This window comes from Myotis daubentonii, chromosome 2, assembly GCF_963259705.1.
Source record: "Myotis daubentonii chromosome 2, mMyoDau2.1, whole genome shotgun sequence".
NCBI lineage: Eukaryota > Metazoa > Chordata > Mammalia > Chiroptera > Vespertilionidae > Myotis > Myotis daubentonii.
In genome coordinates, this window is record NC_081841.1 from 20,107,673 (window position 1) to 20,128,174 (window position 20,502).

General features: G+C 37.0%; 1 protein-coding gene across 1 annotated transcript; it reads left to right on the forward strand.

Annotated features, from left to right (window-relative positions):
• The first annotated feature begins 6,182 nt into the window (after positions 1–6,182).
• Positions 6,183–15,180, forward strand: USP44 (ubiquitin specific peptidase 44). The gene is made up of 5 exons (XM_059681945.1): positions 6,183–7,607; positions 9,020–9,215; positions 10,825–10,933; positions 13,548–13,753; positions 14,984–15,180. The coding sequence occupies exons 1-5, from the start codon at positions 6,183–6,185 to the stop codon at positions 15,178–15,180; spliced, it is 2,133 nt and encodes a 710-aa protein (XP_059537928.1).
• The last annotated feature ends 5,322 nt before the right edge of the window (positions 15,181–20,502 follow it).

Sequence of the window (20,502 nt, forward strand, 5' to 3'; positions counted from 1 at the left end):
TCGTGATCATCATTTAAAAAAACATGAAATAGGATAGGAAATATCAGAATATACCATTCTTATAATGATTGTGAAACTTTCGTTCCCGGCGTGTGTGTGTGTGTGTGTGTGTGTGTGTGTGTGTGTGTGTGTATTTGATGTGTACACACACATTTACTGAAACCCGATGTGAATTTTCTTCGCAGATAGTGGGGTGGTGAGGGGTGGGCTGGAAGGGGTCGATGGGGGGGGAAAGGGGGACATATGTAATACTTTCAACAATATAAATTTAAAAAATAAAATTTCTCAGTCTGAGTTGTAGTAAAAGTTAAAAATCACTACTTTATTGGACTGTGGGGAAGAGAGGACTTTAAGTACAAGAGTTAAATGCTCAGTCTTTTCTGGCAGGATAATACGATGGAGGAGAGTGAAAGTTCAGATGATGGGTGACAAATTTGGAGATTACTGTTGTGCTTCAGGAATAATAATAATACAATAAAGTTTATAATGAGAGTAATAGCTCTGGAAATGGAAAAGAATAGGGACTTGGGGAATGATAATCAGCCCTATATATATAGGTGACAAACTGAATGTGTGAGGGAAGAGTTAAAAAACTACAAAGACTTCTAGCCTGGGTACTTGGATGATATAATACAATATATTTAATCAGATAATATTGGAAAAGAGGTTTATTCTGTGAAGGCAAGATATATAGGTAAGCTGAGTTTGAAGTGTCTCTGAGATTAATTCAGAAAGATTAGGGCTAAGGATAAAGTCTTCGAAGTGAGCTATCTAGATCTGATTTTTTAAGTGAGTTTATTTCTACAAGAGGTTTGAAAAGCCATTAAAATAGATCAGCAATGTATTGCTACATGCATAAAGCCTAGATTGTATGTTTCAATGAGTAAATAAAAATTAATTTCAGAATTCTCACTGGGTGGTAAATATAAATAATTTTGTGCTGTTGAACTTTAATAAGTTAAAATATTTTACCTGTGATCTTACTTGCTTTTTGTGTGTAATATAGACCTTTGACCAAAAATACCATATCTAATTAGATCTTACATCTTTTTTCTCTTCCAGTCATTTTAGCTTTCTATTTTATAATTGCTTTAATGATATGCTAACTCTATATAAAATAATTTACCTTTCAATAAGTTCAATACAATTATTTTCTTAAATGTTAGAGATTTGCTAAAGGGAATTTTGAAAATAAAATGTTTGCTCAGTTATATGGCATGAAAAGTTTGAATAGCTTAAATGTTTTTTTAACAAATATTTTATTGTCTTTAAGCAGTGAAGAATGACAAAGAGAAGCCTTTAGAATATTTATAACTAATCTGTCTTTAAAATAAAGATTAGCATACTTGGTTTTTTAAAAAGCCATTTTATAGCTATTCATTGGAATTTCAAGTTTGAGACATTTTTTAAATATATGAGAAAATGACAGTATAATTTTGATCTATATAAATTTCATTCATCTTGACTATTTTTATGTTGCTGTTATATGTAGGTATAAGTAATATTTTGTCATAATCTATGTAGATGATTCAAAAATGATTTGCTATCTCGTTAAAATGAATATACTACCAAAAATCACATATCTAGTCTGCTAGAGCCAAACAGAGTTAATAGTTTCTCAGCAGTGGATTAGCAAATGAAAAGAAGTGCTCTGAACTCTGTCGAGGAAAATAGGAAGTGTCAAGAAATACTCCCATCCCCTCCCCCCCTTTTTCCTCCAAGCTTTTAGATCTTTGTGTGATGAAGCTCCCTTGGTGATACCCTAGCGACTGTTCCTGAGTTTTTGCTCCAAGCAGCAGAGCAAACTGGAGATTTCTGGTGCCAGCAGCCTGCCTCTCTAGCTCCTGCTTTCCTCCCTGACCTTCCCTTGGGCATCCATCTCCTACTGATTTTTTTCATAAGCAGAGAGGGTAAGTGAGCCCCTACTCTAAAATATTAACCTCACGATCTATCATTACACCATTCTGGTTTCACTTCTTAGGATTTTTAAAAAGATTTTATCTTTGAGAGAGTCCCTTTTAAAATGCAAATACCCCTGGGAGAGGTCAGATCTTAGTTCACATCTAACATCTTAATTATCAATTAGCACCTTAGTTAGGCTTAGTTCACATTTGCTGAAAAGGAGGAGCCCCTGACTAAAAGTAATAAAACTGTAAGAAATTAGCATTATAATATTATCCTTAGTATTGTTGATGTTATTATTATTATTATTATTGGCAGCTATATTATTATTATTGGCAGAGGTAATATTATTTAGTGCCAGGAATTGTTCTAAGTGCTTTGCAAATATAAATTTCTCTAATTCCCTCAATAACCCAGGGTATTAATATCACTGTTATTTTATAGATAAGAAAACTGAGGTATGTGGAGCATAAATAATTTGCCTAGGTCACATAGTAATTACAGCCAGGTGTTAAACTCAGGCATTTAGATTCCAGAGTGTGTTCTCTAACCATTTGCTGTGATACCATTCCCCTGCTGAATTGCCTGTCAGAGAGAGGGCATCTGATCAACATTTCACCTTTTTCACAATTTTGCTATTCAATTGTAGGTCACTTCCTGTTGAAGGTCAGAGACCTTGCCATCATCTAAATAGATATTTTTAGTAACAAATGCTATGAAATAGGAAAATTCCTTATAACCAAGGGAATTTATTTGCACAATATAGAGAAAGGATTAAAGAGGCTAGTGTATAATTTAAACATATGCATGGCATTATCTTTCCTACTTACAACTTATTATATAAGTAACATGTTCATTATTTTTAGATATTTGAAAATATGGATTAATTGAAAGAAAAAATAATTTGCAGTCCCACTAGCCAGAGACTATTTTTAAATATATATTTTATATGAGCCTGGCCAGTGTGACTCAGTGGTTGAGCATCGACCCATGAGCCAGGAGGTCACTGTCTCTTCCCCTCCCTTCCACTCTCTCTAAAAATCAATGGAAAGAATATCCTCAGGTGAAAGTTAACAAAAAAATAAATAAAGTAAAATAAAATAAGGCAGTGTAGTGACCTGAAATAAAATCTACTTACAAAAATTTAGAATGAAATAATTTTTCTTTAGTGTAAGTAAAAAGAATTTCCCTCTTCATCTCTTTAAGAAGTTGAATATTGGCCCTAGCCGGTTTGGCTCAGTGGATAGAGCGTCGGCCTGCGGACTCAAGGGTCCCGGGTTCGATTCCGGTCAAGGGCATGTACCTTGGTTGCAAGCACATCCCCAGTAGGGAGTGTGCAGGAGGCAGCTGATCGATGCTTCTCTCTCATCGATGTTTCTAACTCTCTATCCCTCTCCCTCCCTCTCTGTAAAAAATCAATAAAATATATTTTTTAAAAAAAGTTGAATATTGTCCATTACTTGCCAGAAACAATTGTTTAATTAAATTATCTGTGTTCTTTATATGATCCTTTTAAAATAAAAATAGAGGAGTGCCCTCGAGTCTTCTCTTAATCTCTATATTGAATCAGTTCTTTCAACCAATGTTTGTTCAGTACTGATCTATCTCTGTTCCCATCCTTGCTTCATCACTGCTGCAGCTTTAATTTCCTTTCAACATCTGGAGTAGCACCTGTCCCTCTAGATCTGCAATTCAGATCCCTCTGCAACCTACTATCTGATCATGGCATTCCCCTGATAGAATACTCAGTGGCTTTTTTATTGACCATAGGTTCTGGTAGCAGGGTTGGAAATGTTTGGGAATTCTTCAGTTCCCAGGTACGGGTGAGTGGGTCTAAAAGGCAAGTAGGGGATATGTGCCGGTTCCAAGGGGCCACATACTGTTGTCTCTGCTAACTTCACATAATGGGGAGAGGGCTAGAGCAGGGGACTCCTAAAATGTCAGATCTGGGCCCTTGTTGTGTGAGTGTAAAAGCAGAGAGTGCAGCTGCTGTGTGGAGAGTAAACTTTTGGTGGCAACAGGAATCAAAGCTGGGGGACCATTTAGGAGCCTTATTGCAGTAATTCAGGTGAAGGCTCATTTATGGCTTGGACCTGGGTGGTAGTAGTAAAGGTATTGAGTAGTCTTATTCTAGATAAGTTTTGAAGGTAGAGCCAACCATATTTCATGAACAATTGGTGGGGGAGAGTGAAAGAGGAGTCATTAATGACTCCAAGATTTTTTTAAAATATATTTTATTGATTTTTTACAGAGAGGAAGGGAGCGGGATAGAGAGTTAGAAACATCGATGAGAGAGAAACATCGCTCAGCTGCCTCCTGCACACCTCCCACTGGGGATGTGCCCGCAACCAAGGTACATGCCCTTGACTGGAATTGAACCTGGGACCCTTCAGTCCATAGGCTGATGCTCTATCCACTGAGCCAAACCGGTCAGGGCATGACTCCAAGATTTTTAACCTCAGTACCTGGAAACATATTAGATAATGGAGCATAGTAATCACTATTGTCTTAATTTTGCCATTAGCAGTTGAGTGTTAGGAGATCTAATAAAATCCTATCTTTGGCCATATTTTTTGACATCAGGAAATTTTGAGGGAAGATAAGTAAATTTAAAACGTGGTTGAAATATGTGCACATGTGAATGTTGGGATTGGTCAGTCTTAAGTCCATATTCAGGGATACCCTATATCTAAAAGTTAAGAAATGAAGGGAGGGAGAAGGGGATGTCTCTGGTTGCTAGGTAGGAGATTTTGCAAAAAAGAGATGGAAAGAAACCAAAAATCAACTCTACCTTTGCAGTTTTCTAAGGGCCCTCCCTAGGTGGTACCCACAAGTACCTTTTAAATTCATGTTGTTTTGCTGCCCTAAAAATTAAAGCATTGATCATGCTACATACAATGTTCTGAGTGTTTTGTAACCAGGTCCCCACCTGTGACCAGAAATTTGTGTTCAGTTTATATTAAAACAATAAAGAAAATGTTTTGTGATCCCTGCTTTTAACTAGATTTCGGTTCCCTATGTTTAACTACTGTAGCAGAAGTGTTCCTGACTTTATCTGATAAAGGAACAAGTTTCAGTGTCAAAATCATAGGTGATAGGGGGAAGAGTTTTGTTTTGTTTTATTATGTTGACTTGTGTTGTTTTTTAGAATAAGCTTTTAATTTCAGATAATGCTTAGTTAAGCCTACCAGAATGTAAAAGTTCATTATATTGCCATCCACTTTGTATTTTTTCTCTTTTTACTTGCTTACAAGTTCTAGCACATTCCTGAGTCTACTCAAACACAAAGGCATTCTCCCCTTCTGTCTTTCTCTCTCCCTAAGGCAAACTGTCAAAGTTTATCAGATCAGAGTCTTGAATTAAAGGTCATTATTGATTTACTAATGGAAAGCCAAGTTTAAAAATGGTAATTAAGTAAAATATGAAATATGATTTATTTACATGAATAGAAGAGAATATTAAGATGCATTCACTATAGCCACCATTATATAGCTACCATTTATTGAGCATTTACTGTGTGTCAGATAGTTTATCTCAATTCTTCTGCAATTTGAAGTTGGTATGATTTTTCCCTGTTTTACAGATGAAGTTTAGAGAAGTTAAACTATTTACTCAACTCAGACATGTAATGGTATGTGGAGAGGTAAAATTCAGACCTAAGTTTTTCTGCTTCAAAAACCTATGCTTTTAACTATGAGTACGTTTTATTAACTCCACGTAGGGTTCTCAGAACATAGATATTAGAAATATATTTTGGTCTTGCCAGCCCCAATCTTAAGCTGCCCTCACACTATTAGGTAGATAATGGCAGAAAATTTAAAAAGACTTTAAAGCAGTGGTTCTCAACCTTCCTAATGCCGCGACCCTTTAATACAGTTCCTCATGTTGTGGTGACCCCCAACCATAAAATTATTTTCGTTGCTACTTCATAACTGTAATGTTGCTACTGTTATGAATCACAATGTAAATATCTGATATGCAGGATGTATTTTAATTGTTTCGCGACCCACAGGTTGAGAACCGCTGCGGGAAATAAGGTGGAGAGAAGTCTGCATGCAGCAAGGGAAATGTGAGAACTGCCTATGGTATTATGACAGGCCTAGAAATTGTAGCAGAAGCAGCAAATTTATAAGATTATTCTTGGAAAAATACCTCATAAAAACAGAAAAATATTGGCTTCTTATTTTATTAAAATTGACAGTGTTCTGCTTAGTTTTCAGATGCTTCAAGAATGAACAGAGACTGATTTGGATTATGTATTTCTCAGCTAGACTAAATAAATGTTAACTATGGATAAATGCAAACACATTGGACAGTTGCAGCTTGCTCAAGACCATTCCATTCTCAACCCTCAGAAATGGCATTGTGTGAACTGCAATACAAGTGAGTCGATTTGGGCTTGCCTTAGCTGTTCCCATGTTGCCTGTGGGAGATATATTAAAGAACATGCTGTCAAGCACTTTCAAGAAAGCAGTCATCCTGTTGCAATAGAGGTGAATGATATGTATGTTTTTTGTTACCTTTGTGATGATTATGTTCTTAATGATAATGCAGCTGGAGACCTGAAGTTACTACGAAGTACATTAAGTGCAATTAAAAGTCAAAATTATCACTGCACCACTCGCAGGGGAAGGGTTTTACAATCTATCAGTATAAGTGGTGATTCTTATTTCTTACATGATGGTGCCCAATCTCTGCTTCAAAATGAAGATCAAATGTATACTGCTCTTTGGCACAGGAGAAGGATCCTAATGGGTAAAATTTTTCGAATTTGGTTTGAACAATCACCCGTTGGAAGAAAGAGGCAAGAAGAAAAATATCAGGAAAAAATAGAAAATAGAGAAGTGAAGAAAAGACGGCAAGAATTAGAGCATCGAGTTAAAGCAGAATTGGAAAGCATGCCTCCAAGAAAGAGTCTACGTTTGCAAGGTCTAGCTCTGTCCACCACAATAGAATTAGTTCCTGTTCAAGAACCACTACTAACCTCAGCATCACCAGCAAAAGACCAAGTAGTATCTACCTCAGAGGACGTAAGATATAAAAAAGCCAGTGACCCCTCAATTAAACAAAGGCCAATTGTAATTCCTGGTGTAACAGGATTAAGAAATTTGGGAAATACTTGCTATATGAATTCTGTTCTTCAAGTGTTGAGTCATTTACTTATTTTTCGACAATGTTTTTTAAAACTTGATCTGAACCAATGGCTGTCTGTGACAACTAATGATAAGACAAAATCATCTTATAAGCATCCACCAATCACAGATACAGTATATCAAGTGAATGAATGCCAAGAAAAAGATATGTTCTCTGTTCGCTCCAGACATCCAAGTTTATCATCCAGACTAAGTGTTGGAACATCAAAGAGTAGAAAGATGGAACTTATTCAGCCATGGAAGTCAAGTTCACAATACATTTCTCTCTGTCATGAATTGCATACTTTGTTCCAAGTCATGTGGTCTGGAAAGTGGGCCTTCGTCTCACCATTTGCTATGCTACACTCAGTGTGGAGACTAATTCCTGCTTTTCGTGGTTATGCCCAACAGGATGCTCAGGAATTTCTTTGTGAACTCTTGGATAAAATACAACATGAACTAGAGACAACTGGTACCAGGTTACCAGCTCTTATCCCCACTTCTCAAAGGAAACTTATCAAACAGGTTTTAAATGTTGTGAATAATATTTTTCATGGACAACTTCTTAGTCAGGTATGGATTTTTTAAAATACGATTTTCATTGTAGGGACTTCATAAAGTGAAGCCTAAAAGATGCATATTCTCTATCTCATACAGGAGTGGGGAACCTTTTTCTGCCAAGGGCCATTTGGATATTTATAACATCATTCAAAGGCCATACAAAATTATCAACTTAAAAATTAGCCTGCTATATTTTGTCAAACATTTCATTAACTCCTAATGCCTTGGCAGGGCCACACCAAATGATTTCTCGGGTCTTATACAGCCTGCAGGCTGCATGTTCCCCACCCCTGATCTAGTGTGTTAGAGCTAGTACTGTTTTCAAGTCAAAATAGATTACTTTCACAGATATGTATAAAGTCAGCTCATTTTTTATAGTTTCCTTCATGAATCATTGGAAGTAGTTTCATGTCCATGGTATGAAAGCTTTTTTTGTGGAGAAGGGAAATTAGGAAACAGAGCTTCTTAGGTTAACTTTATTATATTTATTCTTTGAGAGGTTGAGAAAGGGCGGGGGGGAGGTGGGGGGAGGTTAATCCTACAGGGAACAAATTTGAAGATGCTGATGCTATTCAAGCATCAACTGCATTTCATATTGTGTGGAATGATCTATAAAGTCTATCTTCAATTATTTTCAGTGTTTTCTGGCATTAAATCCTGCCGAATTCTTCGCAGAAGTTGTTATTCTTTCCCTTTTCAGTTACTAGACATCTATCCTATGTAAGTTGTTAGAACTTCCCATATTCTTTGTGGTTCCTATATTTTGGTGAGGATTTTAATGTAGTGATGTCTGCTTTAAATGAAGTATGACCTCGTTATTTGTCATATTACTATCTTTTGAAATTATCAGTTGGTAGGGCTTCAAGATCTATATACACTAATATACCTCTATATATAAAAATACAGTATTTTACTTGTATCATGTTTAAGGGGTTATAGGGACTTGGGGAGAGAAAATCAACTGGTGAAAGATGAAGAAAGAAAAAGGGCAAAGAACTGCAATTCTAATTATCTAAACACACTAAATTAAATGCATATATATAAATGCATTTATATATATATATATATATATATATATATATATATATATATATATATATAAATGTATATCTGAGTCCACAGTTTGTTTTTACCTAAATTCAGATTTGACTAATGCCCTTGGAGCTTTTTTTTTTTTTTCCCTTGGAGCTTTTTGAATGCCTAGTAGTTCAAGTCCACCAATGCATGGTTAGTTTACTGACAGTGTTTTGGAAGGAAAAAAAAAATAATGAATTTCCTGAAAATAATATAAAGCAGATTATTCAGTATTATGATAGTGCATTTTCAGAAGAAAAACTTTTTTTTTTTAAATTGGCAGTGACTTCTCGTGAAAGGAGTAAATGTTTTGACAGGAGCATTGTAATCTGAAACATTTTTATTTGCAGGTTACATGTCTTGCATGTGACAACAAATCAAATACCATAGAACCTTTCTGGGATTTGTCACTGGAATTTCCCGAAAGATACCAATGCAATGGAAAAGATATGGCTTCCCAGTCATGCCTGGTTACTGACATGTTGTCCAAATTCACAGAAACAGAAGCTTTAGAAGGAAAAATCTACATATGTGACCATTGTAACTGTAAGTAGTGACTATATTCTCCTTGCTTTTCTATGAATGAATGAAAGGAAGCTGGAAAAAATTCCTTAAGTAGCAGTTATGGAAATAAGCTTTCTTTGTCAGTTCATCAAAAGAAACTAGGCTGGATATTTCTACCTTATAATTGGCATTTATGAACCTTTGTGTATGTTTGCAATAATGATGATATTAAAAACATTTTTTGATCCTGTGTCAATTGTGGACAGAAAGGATTTATAAAATAAAAAAAATTAAATTTCATATGTGAGGCAGAATAAAGTAGCAAAGGGGAATAGTAAAAGGAAAGCATGTTATTTAGTACTGAAAGAAATGTTTGCTTTAAGTCTTTTTGCTACATATAAAAACATTGATATAGATAATATATGTATATATGTATAGGTGTACACATACCTATGTAATAGAAAATAATATATAGCTGAACTGCTGCTATGGAGATTGGCTCCAGAAAAAGAAAGATTTATTTTGAAAATGTCTACTATCTCTTTTATATAGTCATTGTTCTAATTGCTATGGCTAGAGATTAGGCGCTTTTAATGGAGGAAACAGGTAAACAATTAAGATCTGCTACAGTAAGCTCTCTAATAGAGGTGGGCACAGGGAGATGAAATAGCCATTTCAATTAAAGGGAAGCATTATCCTCCAGGGGAATAGTGTATAAAAGCATATTAAGTCTATCTTTTATTATTATTGTTGTTATTATTATTTATTATTACTGATTTTAGAGAGAGGCAGGAGAGAAACATTTATCGATTGCTTCCCGCACGCACCTTAACCCATAAACTGGGTGTGTCCTGTTGGGGAATTGAACCCACAACCTTTTGGTTTATAGGCAATGCTCCAACCAACTGAGGCACACTGGCCAGGTTTCTGTTGTGTCTTTATGTGTGGTGTCTTTATCTCCTCTATCAATGTGTACATGGCATGTTAGTGTTTATACTATAAATTTTCAAGAATTTTCCCTAATTGTCAGGTCTGAAAAAAAAATAATTCTAGGGCTCTAGATACTAAACTTCTAAGGTAATATAAAGGAAACATTTGATGTTCTAGCACTGAAGGAATGTCACATCAATTGGTGATTTTATAAAATGACTTACACTAGCATTGTTTTCTGAGTGCTATCTAATATGAACTGTTATAGGGAACCGAAGATTTATATAGGTAGGAAAAAAATCTTGATCAAGTTTGTATGGTGGAGTTTTTTCCTTTTTTTTTTCTTGGACATAAATGTGAGTGGTCCTAGAGGTTTTCATCACCAAATCTGGGAGTAAAATGCTATTATGAATGAATGAAAAATATGGTTTTATAATACATTTTAAAATATTATAAGCACCATATCATTCTGTTGACTTATTTACAATATTAAGTCATTTACTTAATTGTTTACATATCTATCCACCTTGATCAGCTCATAAGTTTTTTTGTTTTTTATTATGTTTCTTAAAGGCAAAAGACATCTTTATCTCTAGCACAGTATAGTATCTGTAACACAGATATTTAAATGATAACGCATGTGTGAATTATTTTAAAACGTTACTCAGATTTTCCTTGTGTCCTTAAATTAAATTTGATTTTCATTTCTTTGATATCACAGCAAAGCGTAGAAGGTTTTCCTCAAAAGCAGTTGTACTCACAGAAGCCCAAAAACAGCTTACGATATGCCACCTACCTCAGATTCTCAGACTACATCTCAAACGATTCAGGTTAGTAGTAGTAGAATCGGTTGCCTACCAACTATATACTTCTAACTTATCATTACTTATTGTGCTTCAGAACTTAATATATGATGAATTAAATTTTAATACTGTATACTTGGCTAGTAGATAACTTAGGTCTATTTATGACTTTTAAGGAAAAAAAATTCTATCATTGTCTCTAGCCTTGACCAGTGGATGCCATATTCAATATCTAACCTGATTAGCTTCCCTTATAGAATGCATTGCTGATTAGCAGACTCCTCACATTTTGGTTGGCTAAGTAATATTATTGTAAGTTTCTGCTTGTACTCTTTAATATTCAGCATATTTTAGGTGTAAAATTTTTAAATTTGTAACTTAGAGTATTTGGCTTAATTGCTTCATCCTTGGAAAATATTTGAACAAAGATACATCAGTTCAATTCAAAGCAGTTAAAAACAACTCTAGTCTTCAGAAATATGTTTAGTTAGGTGAATAAGTTGGCAAATCTGTTGGTTAATCAAAGCATATGCTTTCATACCTTGCAATAACTATGTTAACCTGAGAGCTGCTGTTCTCTTAAGGAATGAGAAGTTAGTTTATGTGCTATGGTTTGAAAACTATTGAGACCATGGTTTAATTTTTTAACAGTTAAAGTAATATGTGTTTTTTTAAAAAATTTCAGACATTACAGAAGGCAAAATAGAAGCCCCAAATAAAATTACCTTTCTTTTCAGTTCTACTTCTCACTGTTAAGTTGACTCAGTTATTTCAGTCAGAAAACATCATATGAGTGCTTTTTAATTCAAGATGTTCTATATTCTTTGAAGAATATAAAGTAGAATTCTTTTCACAAGAAGATTACAGTAAGGCATGCACAGAAATAATGGTGAAGTGGAAATAGTAAATATCACAAACTATAAACAAACTGATTAATCTGAGACTTGCAGGGGGAAGTTAGTTGATGTTCAAATGTTCCCAAAGCCTCTCTAATGACATAGGGGATTTGTCATTCAAGTCTCAGTTCATGTCATCTCTTTAGAGAGGACTTCCCTGACCATCCTATTTAAAAGCACCACCACTCCAACCATCAGTATCATATCACCCTATTTGGCTTAATGTCAGAAACCACTGTTTACAATTAACAGTTTACTTATTTCTCTTCCCCTACCAGTGGGACAAGCAATGCCCCAAAATATTAAGTGAATGAATGGGGTATAGACAGGAGGAGTAACATGAACAAAGGTGTGGAGGAAGGAACAGGGAAGGGTCTACAACAAAAGGTTTAGTGAAAAGTCAGGTGAGACTTGCCATTGTGTATACAATCAAGTAGAATGAGAACAGGAAGATTATTCCTACTGCATTTCGGGTTCAGGTAATAAGGGCTAGACAGCACTGAAAAGTGAGAACATACATGAGCTTCTGTAAAGAGAATCGAAAGGATTTAAAATTTTGTTACTTAAACTGATAACTTAATTGGCTACTATAAACTGTTGTAGAACCTCCAGTTCTTCATAACTGCTCTTTAATCTGGCATTTGAAGCTCTCCTCAATACAAACCTGTTTGACTCTTATTTCCTTCCATCTTCTGCCCAAAACGTATTTGATCCTTCATGCCCTGATTTATATCTGATTTAGAGACCATGTTGATACTGCCTTTACCACCACATTTATCTTTCTACTTTACTAAAAAAGCACTATTGTATTTTCCAGTGTATAAAGTATATAGGGTAAATAAAAGATGAAAAGAGAGAATGGGATTGGGGAGAAGCACACAGGAGCTCTTTGAAGAAGCATAAGAAAAGGAATACTTCTGATAGCTTACAAGTTCCCTGCGTGTGCCTCTCAGTCCTGTTCTCTTTCCCTCGCCTCAGAAGTAAACCACTATGAATTCTGGGTACATTGTTATCTTGTTGCTCTTTCCCATTTTACTGTATTTCAGCAGGAAAAAAAAACTGAGTACTCAATTTATCAGTAGGAATGAGTATTTTCCATTTAGATGGCTTACAAGTGTTTATTTAGCATAATTAATATAAGGTTTGGATTTTATGGTAAAGTAAAAGAGAAAATGAGAATGATAGGAATGTGTCATGTTAAGTACATCCCATTATTTTTGTCTGTCCTTCCATCTTTACTAAAGTTAAAGTTGCATTGGATGCAGGATCTTTTATACAGTTCCTGGGGAAGGAGTGGGATATGACTCTCAGTCCAGCAGAAAATATAATGTGCAAGCCTTACTTTAGTTCCATACCATTTTTAACAGTGTACTAAAAAGCATTTTCATGTACTTTTCCTTTAAAAACCTGTCTATAAGCCTTTCTTCCCTCTCTTATCTGCTATTGTTTCTTAACCTCATGTTTAGTAACTTAATATTATCATTTTCATTGAAGTCTGCCTTTTTTCTCTGTTCCAAACCATCCTAAATGGATTAGAATCTTTTGAAAGAACTACCATATTTCATTACTCACCACCCCCTCCCCCCAACCCCATAACACTAGCTCATACTATGTACATTGATAAAAACACTGCTTGCCATGCTTCAATCCAGTACTGGGAAGTATGACCACATTGACTATCTGAACCTAGTACCTGGTTATTTTCCATTGATTTTGTTAATACTTTTACCCTGGTTTGTTCACAGATGGTCAGGACGTAATAACCGGGAGAAGATTGGTGTTCATGTTGACTTTAAAGAAACCTTAAACATGGAGCCCTATTGCTGCAGGGAGTCCGTGAAATCCCTCAGATCAGAATGTTTTATCTATGACTTATCTGCTGTCGTAATGCACCATGGGAAAGGATTTGGCTCAGGACACTACACTGCCTATTGCTATAATTCTGAAGGAGGTATAGATGGGGAAAAGTGTTTTATCTTGGGTTAGACTTGGCAGCTGGAGTTCAGGCTCTAGCAGTTTCTAAATTGGCCACTAGATCATCTTAAACAAAGCCACTTATCTCTTGTTTTCTCTCAAGAATGTTTCTGCATTATTGCTCATAGAAAATACTGAAGGTCTGCCTCCATGGATCCTTCATAGGTGGCAAAAGTGATTAAATCTAGGTTTCATATTTTATTTCTCCTTTCCCTTCCTACTGTTAAAGGATGAGCCTCTTCTTGACGCCTATTTTCCCTCCCCTCCCCCAACACATACACCTACAAAAACACACACACACAAAAAAACCCAAAATCAGAAAAGACGTATGGACAAAAAGCCCAGTTAATTCAGGAAGGTAATTTAACACTAAAGTATCAAGAGTCAGTTGTATACTATTGGCTTTATAGTGTGATAAGCAGCAAAATCATTAACTGGTAAGATTATACCAGGAATTAAAAATAGTGTCAAGTAATCAGTAACTTCAAATTACATCTAGGATAAAGGTAGATAATTCTGGAGTAACATACTGCCTAAGCTGTATTTCTCACTAAAAGAAATGAATAGGCTGGACAATCATTTTCTCTTTAAAAAGTAGCTTAATTCAACCTAGGTGTCCATTGATAGATGAATGGATAAAGATGTACATAAGTAGAATATCATCCAGCCATAAAAAAGAAAGAAATCTTCCCACTTACAACAACATGGATGGAGATGGTAGTATGCTAATTGAAGTCAGACAAAGAAAGACAAATACTATATGATTTCACTTAAACCTATATGGGATCTAAAAAACAAAAGGACAAAACAAACTCAGATATAGAGAACAAATCGATGGCTCCCAGATAGGAGAGGGGTTCAAGGAGAATGGGTGAAAAAGATGAGATTATGAAATACAAATTGCCAGTTATACAAATAGCCACAAGGATGGATGTAAAGTACAGCTTAGGCAACATTCAATAATATTGTAATACCTATGGTGCCAGATAGGTACTAGATTAGGGTATCAGATTGTAAGGTATAAAACATCACCATATTGTACACCTGAAACTACTATAATACTGTATGTCAACTATAACTGAAAAGTAAACTTAAAAAAACTTGAACTCACTGAAACGATTGCTTCTAAATCCATGTTTTAATTTATAATAGAAATGTCTCAAGTTCCTTTATAAACATTAAGGTATATTTCTGTGCTTCACTCTAGGGTTCTGGGTACACTGCAATGATTCCAAGCTAAGCATGTGCACTATGGATGAAGTACGCAAGGCCCAAGCTTATATCTTGTTTTATACCCAGCGAGTTACTGAGAATGGACATTCTAAACTCCTGCCTCCAGAATTCCTGTCTGGTAGCCTACCTCCTAATGAAGAAGCTGATACCTCTAATGAAAAGCTTAGTTGATCCAAAGATAGTGGTGCTTATTGCGATTTGTGTATATATTTTCTCAAAGGGCTTATTTACAATTTTGAGCTTTGTTTTTATTTTGTACTTATGAATCAGTGCATACTATGTTTATAATTTTTTATCTACAAGTCTTTTTACAGAGACAAAGCATAAATATATGTATATCAATGATAGGTAACTAACCTTTTTTCAAGTACTTGGGGAGTTTTAAGCATTTAGTATTTACCTCAGACTGGTGTTACTACCTCTTTTATATTTTAACTAGAGGCCCGGTGCAGGACATTCATGCACTATGGGGACGGGGGGACAGGGGGGTGGGCAGGGGGGTGTCTCTCAGCCCAGCCTGTGCCCTCTCGCAGTCCAGGACCCATCGGGAGATGTCCGACTGCCAGCTTACGACATCCCCCTAGGAGTCCTTAGCGCTGCCGCGGAGGTGGCTGCACTTGCCAGCCATGAGCCCAGCCTCTGGCTGAGCAGCACTTCCCCTGTGGGAGCGCACTGACCAGGGGGCAGCTCCTGCGTTCAGCGTCTGCCCCCTAGTGGTGAGTGCGCATCATAGCGACCAGTCGTTCCGCCATTCAGTCTATTTGCATATTAGGGTTTTATTATATAGGACTAGGGGCCCGGTGCACGAAATTCGTGCACTGGGTGGCGGGGGGGCGGGGAGTGTCCCTCAGCCCAGCCTGCCCCCTCTCTCATACTGGGAGCCCTCAGGCGTTGACCCCCATCACCCTCTAATCGCAGGATCGGCCCATTGCCCAGGCCTGATGCCTCCGCCAGAGGTGTCAGGCTTGGACAGGGGACCCCCATCTCCCCCTGATCACTGGCTCTGGCCCCCGCCCAGGCCTGAGGCCTCTGGCCCAGGAATCATGCCTGGGCAGGGGACCCCCATCTCCCTCTGATCGCTTGCTCCAGCCCCCGCCCAAGCCTGACGCCTCTGACCCAGGCTTCAGGCCTGGGCAAGGGGACCATCATATCCCCCCAATCCCCGGCTCCGCCCCCCACCCAGGCCTGATGCCTCGGCCAGAGGAGTTGACCCTCATCACCCTCCGATCACCAATCACCGGATCAGCCCCTTGACCAGGCCTGAGGCCTTCGGCAGAGGTGTCAGGCCTGGGCAGGGGACCCCAGCTCCCCGCGGTTGCAGGCTCCGCCCCTGCCCAGGCCTAACACCTCTGGCCTAGGCATCCGGCCCGGGCAGCGGGGACCCGCAGCTGCAGCAGCCCCGTGATCGTGGGCTCCGCTTTAGGCCCAGGCAAGGGACCCCTAGCTCCTGGGACTGCCAGCTTCGACCAACCGTGCCCAGCTCCCATCGCTGGCTCCACCCCTACTTCCTGCTATCACTGGCCAGGGCGGAAAAGGCACCTGATTCTCTGATCATGGCTGGGGGGCAGGGCTAAGGCGGCCCCAGGGTTTACGATCACTGTCAGTGGCAGGGGGCTTCTTCCTGCTTTCCCTTTCACCTCCCTGCATTGTGCCTACATATGCAAATTAGCCACCATCTTGTTGGCAGTTAACTGCCAATCATAGTTGGCAGTTAATTTGCATATAGCCCTGATTAGCCAATGAAAAGGGTATCGTCGTACGCCAATTACCATTTTTCTCTTTTATTAGTATAGATTGGCACATCATGAATTTGTACTGAAGTTAAGGTGGTATCATTTTATACATTTATCTTTGTATAGTATATATATTTTTATTGATTTCAGAGAGGGAGAGGGAAACATCAATGATGAAAGGAAATCATTGCACGTCCCCCAATGGGGATTAAGCCCCCAACCTGGGCATGTGCCCTTGACCAGAATTGAACCTGGGACTCTTCAGTCCACAGGCTGATGCTCTATCCACTGAGCCAAACCAGCTAGGGCTGTACATTTATCTTTTGTACCTATTTTCCAAACAAATTTATTCTATGGAAAATTATATACACTTTCTTCACTAATAATCTTACCCAAAAGTCAATTCTTTCAGGCTATTTGTATGTTGAAGTTACCTTTGCCCCTTGAAGGTAGTTAAATTACTATTTTCAAAGAGAAAAGATACTTATCAATCACATTGATATTCCTGAAGCTTTGTGTATTACAGGGATCAGAAGACATTACTGTTGTTAAAGGAACTTCATTTTTTTTTTAATTTTTTTTTTAAAATATATTTTCTTGATTGTTTTACAGAGAGGAAGGGAGAGGGATAGAGTTAGAAACATTGATGAGAGAGAAGCATCAATCAGCTGCCTCCTGCACACCCCCTACTGGGGATGTGCCCACAACCAAGGTACATGCCCTTGACCGGAATCGAACCTGGGACCTTTCAGTCTGCAGGCTGACGCTCTAGCCACTGAGCCAAACCGGTTAGGGCTTAAATTTATTTTTAATAATTGTTCTTCATTTGGCATACTCAACTATACAAATGAAAATGACAGCTTTATAAATAGTATGCTTAAATAACTTCAGTTCTGTGGACATAAAAACAATGATGGTTGGGACTTAATGATTCATTTGGCAGCAAACTGGTTTGTCCTGATTCTAATAATGAAGTAATATAAAAAACTTGAATTTACCAAAACTGTATTGTTATACAAGTACAATTTTATTTGGTTATGAATTCATTTTATGTCTAAATATTAAATCTTTTAAGACTTTGTACTGCATATCTTGAGATTCTTCCTGGAATAAAATATATGTCTTGAAGAGAAAAAAATTACAGGGCAGAGAAGGTAAATCTTCAAAACTGGCAGCTGGGTAATATGTATCTCATTTTTCTAAGGTCTGGACTGCTCACTCTTGCTAGGATTATGTGAATACTAGGAGCTTCTCAGATATTCAAACATGGGGTCCTGACATTTAAAATTATATAATCTTGCATTTTATTAAAAACATAGTATGACTCTTTGTTCTTCCCTTATAATCTTACCAGATCTCTTTAAAATCCTACTGCTGCTAACTTTATTTCAGAAAGAGGAGAATCCACTAATATATGTTGATCAGCTCTGTAAGAGTTGTGTTAACCACTAGATCTTTTTTTTTTTAAGCGGGTCTGCTTGCAGGTTGAATTCTTAGTGGAAAATAATATGTTAAATGCTGTTCTCCACTAGTGATCATCTAAGTATAAGCTTGTGAAGGAAAACCTCTACTGGCAAATTTTCCTTAAATTTCAGAGAACAAGTCATCTGGGGTAGCTTTGTGAAGTGCAATGAGACTTTATCACTGAACAGACAAATCATTTATGCCAAAAATACAACTCGAGTGCTAAATGGCTAAGGATTAAAATCATTTATTCAATACCTATGCAAATCATTACCTCAACTGTTAATGTAATTATACCTCATTAAAGACTCATGTGAAGATACTGAGTATAGTCTTTATTTCAAGGATTACTTTATACAGTGGGGCCTTGACTTACGAGTTTAATTTGTTCCGAGACCGAGCTCATTAAGGAGCTCGTTAACTCAAATTACTCTATCAACTCAATGCAAAAAATCGGCCGAGAGACAGCTGGTATCTCAAAAAACTTGTTAGTCGGGACACCCGTAAGTCAAGGCCCCATTGTACTTAGATCTACTGCTATACCTTTTAACACTTAATTTTAGGGGGATATTTTAAAACAACTTTGAAAGCTATGTTGTTTATAATGGTACTAGAGGCCAGGTGCACAAATTCATGCATGGGTAGGGTCCAGCTGGCCCCTTGCTGATTGGGCAGGGCCAGCCTGGGGGCTAGGGGGCATGGGTGGTTGGCTGGCCGGCCCCACCCTGTGGTCGAACTCCTGGTCCACGGGACAATTTGCATATTAGCCTATTTTATAGGAAAGTTGCTTGTTTTTAGTACTTATTTCAATGTAATGTATAAGAAATAAAGTGGCTTAGCCCTTTCTAATCCCTTAAAATTAAAACCTATGGAGGGGTGCTATGTGTGAGGTCAAGGAAGTATGTGGTAACTTTTGCTCACCTAAATCAGATCTTAAAAAAGTTTATTAAAGTGAAACTAAAACCTAGACAATGCACAGAAACTTAAGATTTCTTACTGAACATCTTAATGTGGGCTTCTACATTATGCTAAATTGATCTAACAAAAACAACGTTTTGGTTGTAAAATAATTTACTAAAGGCACTATTGTTAAACATTCAAACTAATAATTGGTTACCAATAAGGTACATCATTATAAACATGACAGAATGATTTCAAGAGATACATGGCTAGCAGATAAACAATACAGTTTTTTCTTAAGTGAAAGCTTTTCTATATACAAGATCATATCCCTTCCAGCCATTCCAGCAGCATGTAAGTGATGCTACTGCTTCCAACAGTTACCTGGGAAGGGAGCTTGGATCTCATAAATGGTTTGAGATCACTACTGCTAAAGAGATCTCACAAAGCTCCAAAATTCTTGACTCAAAAGGTCAATTCTAAAATTCAGGGGCTTGGAAATCAGGATACTTTATACCTCCCTCCAAAGCACATCAAAATAGTATGGACTCACAACTCCAGAAGAGCTAGCTGGAGGGCCCAAGCCCTGTAACATCTCCAAGCACAAACTGGTGAGCTCTGCCACTAGCACATCACAGAAAATGGAGAACTTATTCAAAGATAGCTACTGAACATTAGCACCATAGTAAACATGGCTCATATAGCTAAACTAGATTGTTTATCCCACAAGATAACATTCATTTATAGCTTGAATGCTGAAAGCGGCTTTTTAATGTATAATAAAAGGTCTAAGTACAGAAGTCAAATTTCTCTTCCTATGAGAAAAACATTAAAATACAAAACAGCATCCCAGAGGCAATAAATGTTACTGTGCTAAACATACAAATTAAGGCTTTACCTTAGTACATAACTATTTTGAAAATTTGTTGAAACATTCCCCAAAATAATTTACATAAAATTCAAACAGTTTGTTCAAAAATTGGTAGTGGGGTTCAGTTCAAGTATTATGCATCTTACATTCAACTTATGCACTTAGCTGCTTTAATAAGTCACTATAACCTCACTTCCTGAAATATCACCCATAATGTTATAAATCTAAACCAGTCGAGGTACAGGGTGCTAAAGAATTTGGTTCACTAATGAAAAAGACTAATAATTCAATTTAACTTTTCTAACTAGAACAAGACCTAATCATGGAAAATTTTCCTGTTTTTGTGGTTTTAAATGCATTTTTGGTTTACCAAGCAAGCTGAATACCTTTCCTAATAAATGTAGCACTGGACAAAGGATCTAAATGTTAGTTTACTAAATCAAGGTTTCAAGTTGTACAATATTCCTAAGTCATGTTACAAATAGATCTTTCCAATGCCAGAGAAAAAAATGAAAGATAAGGACT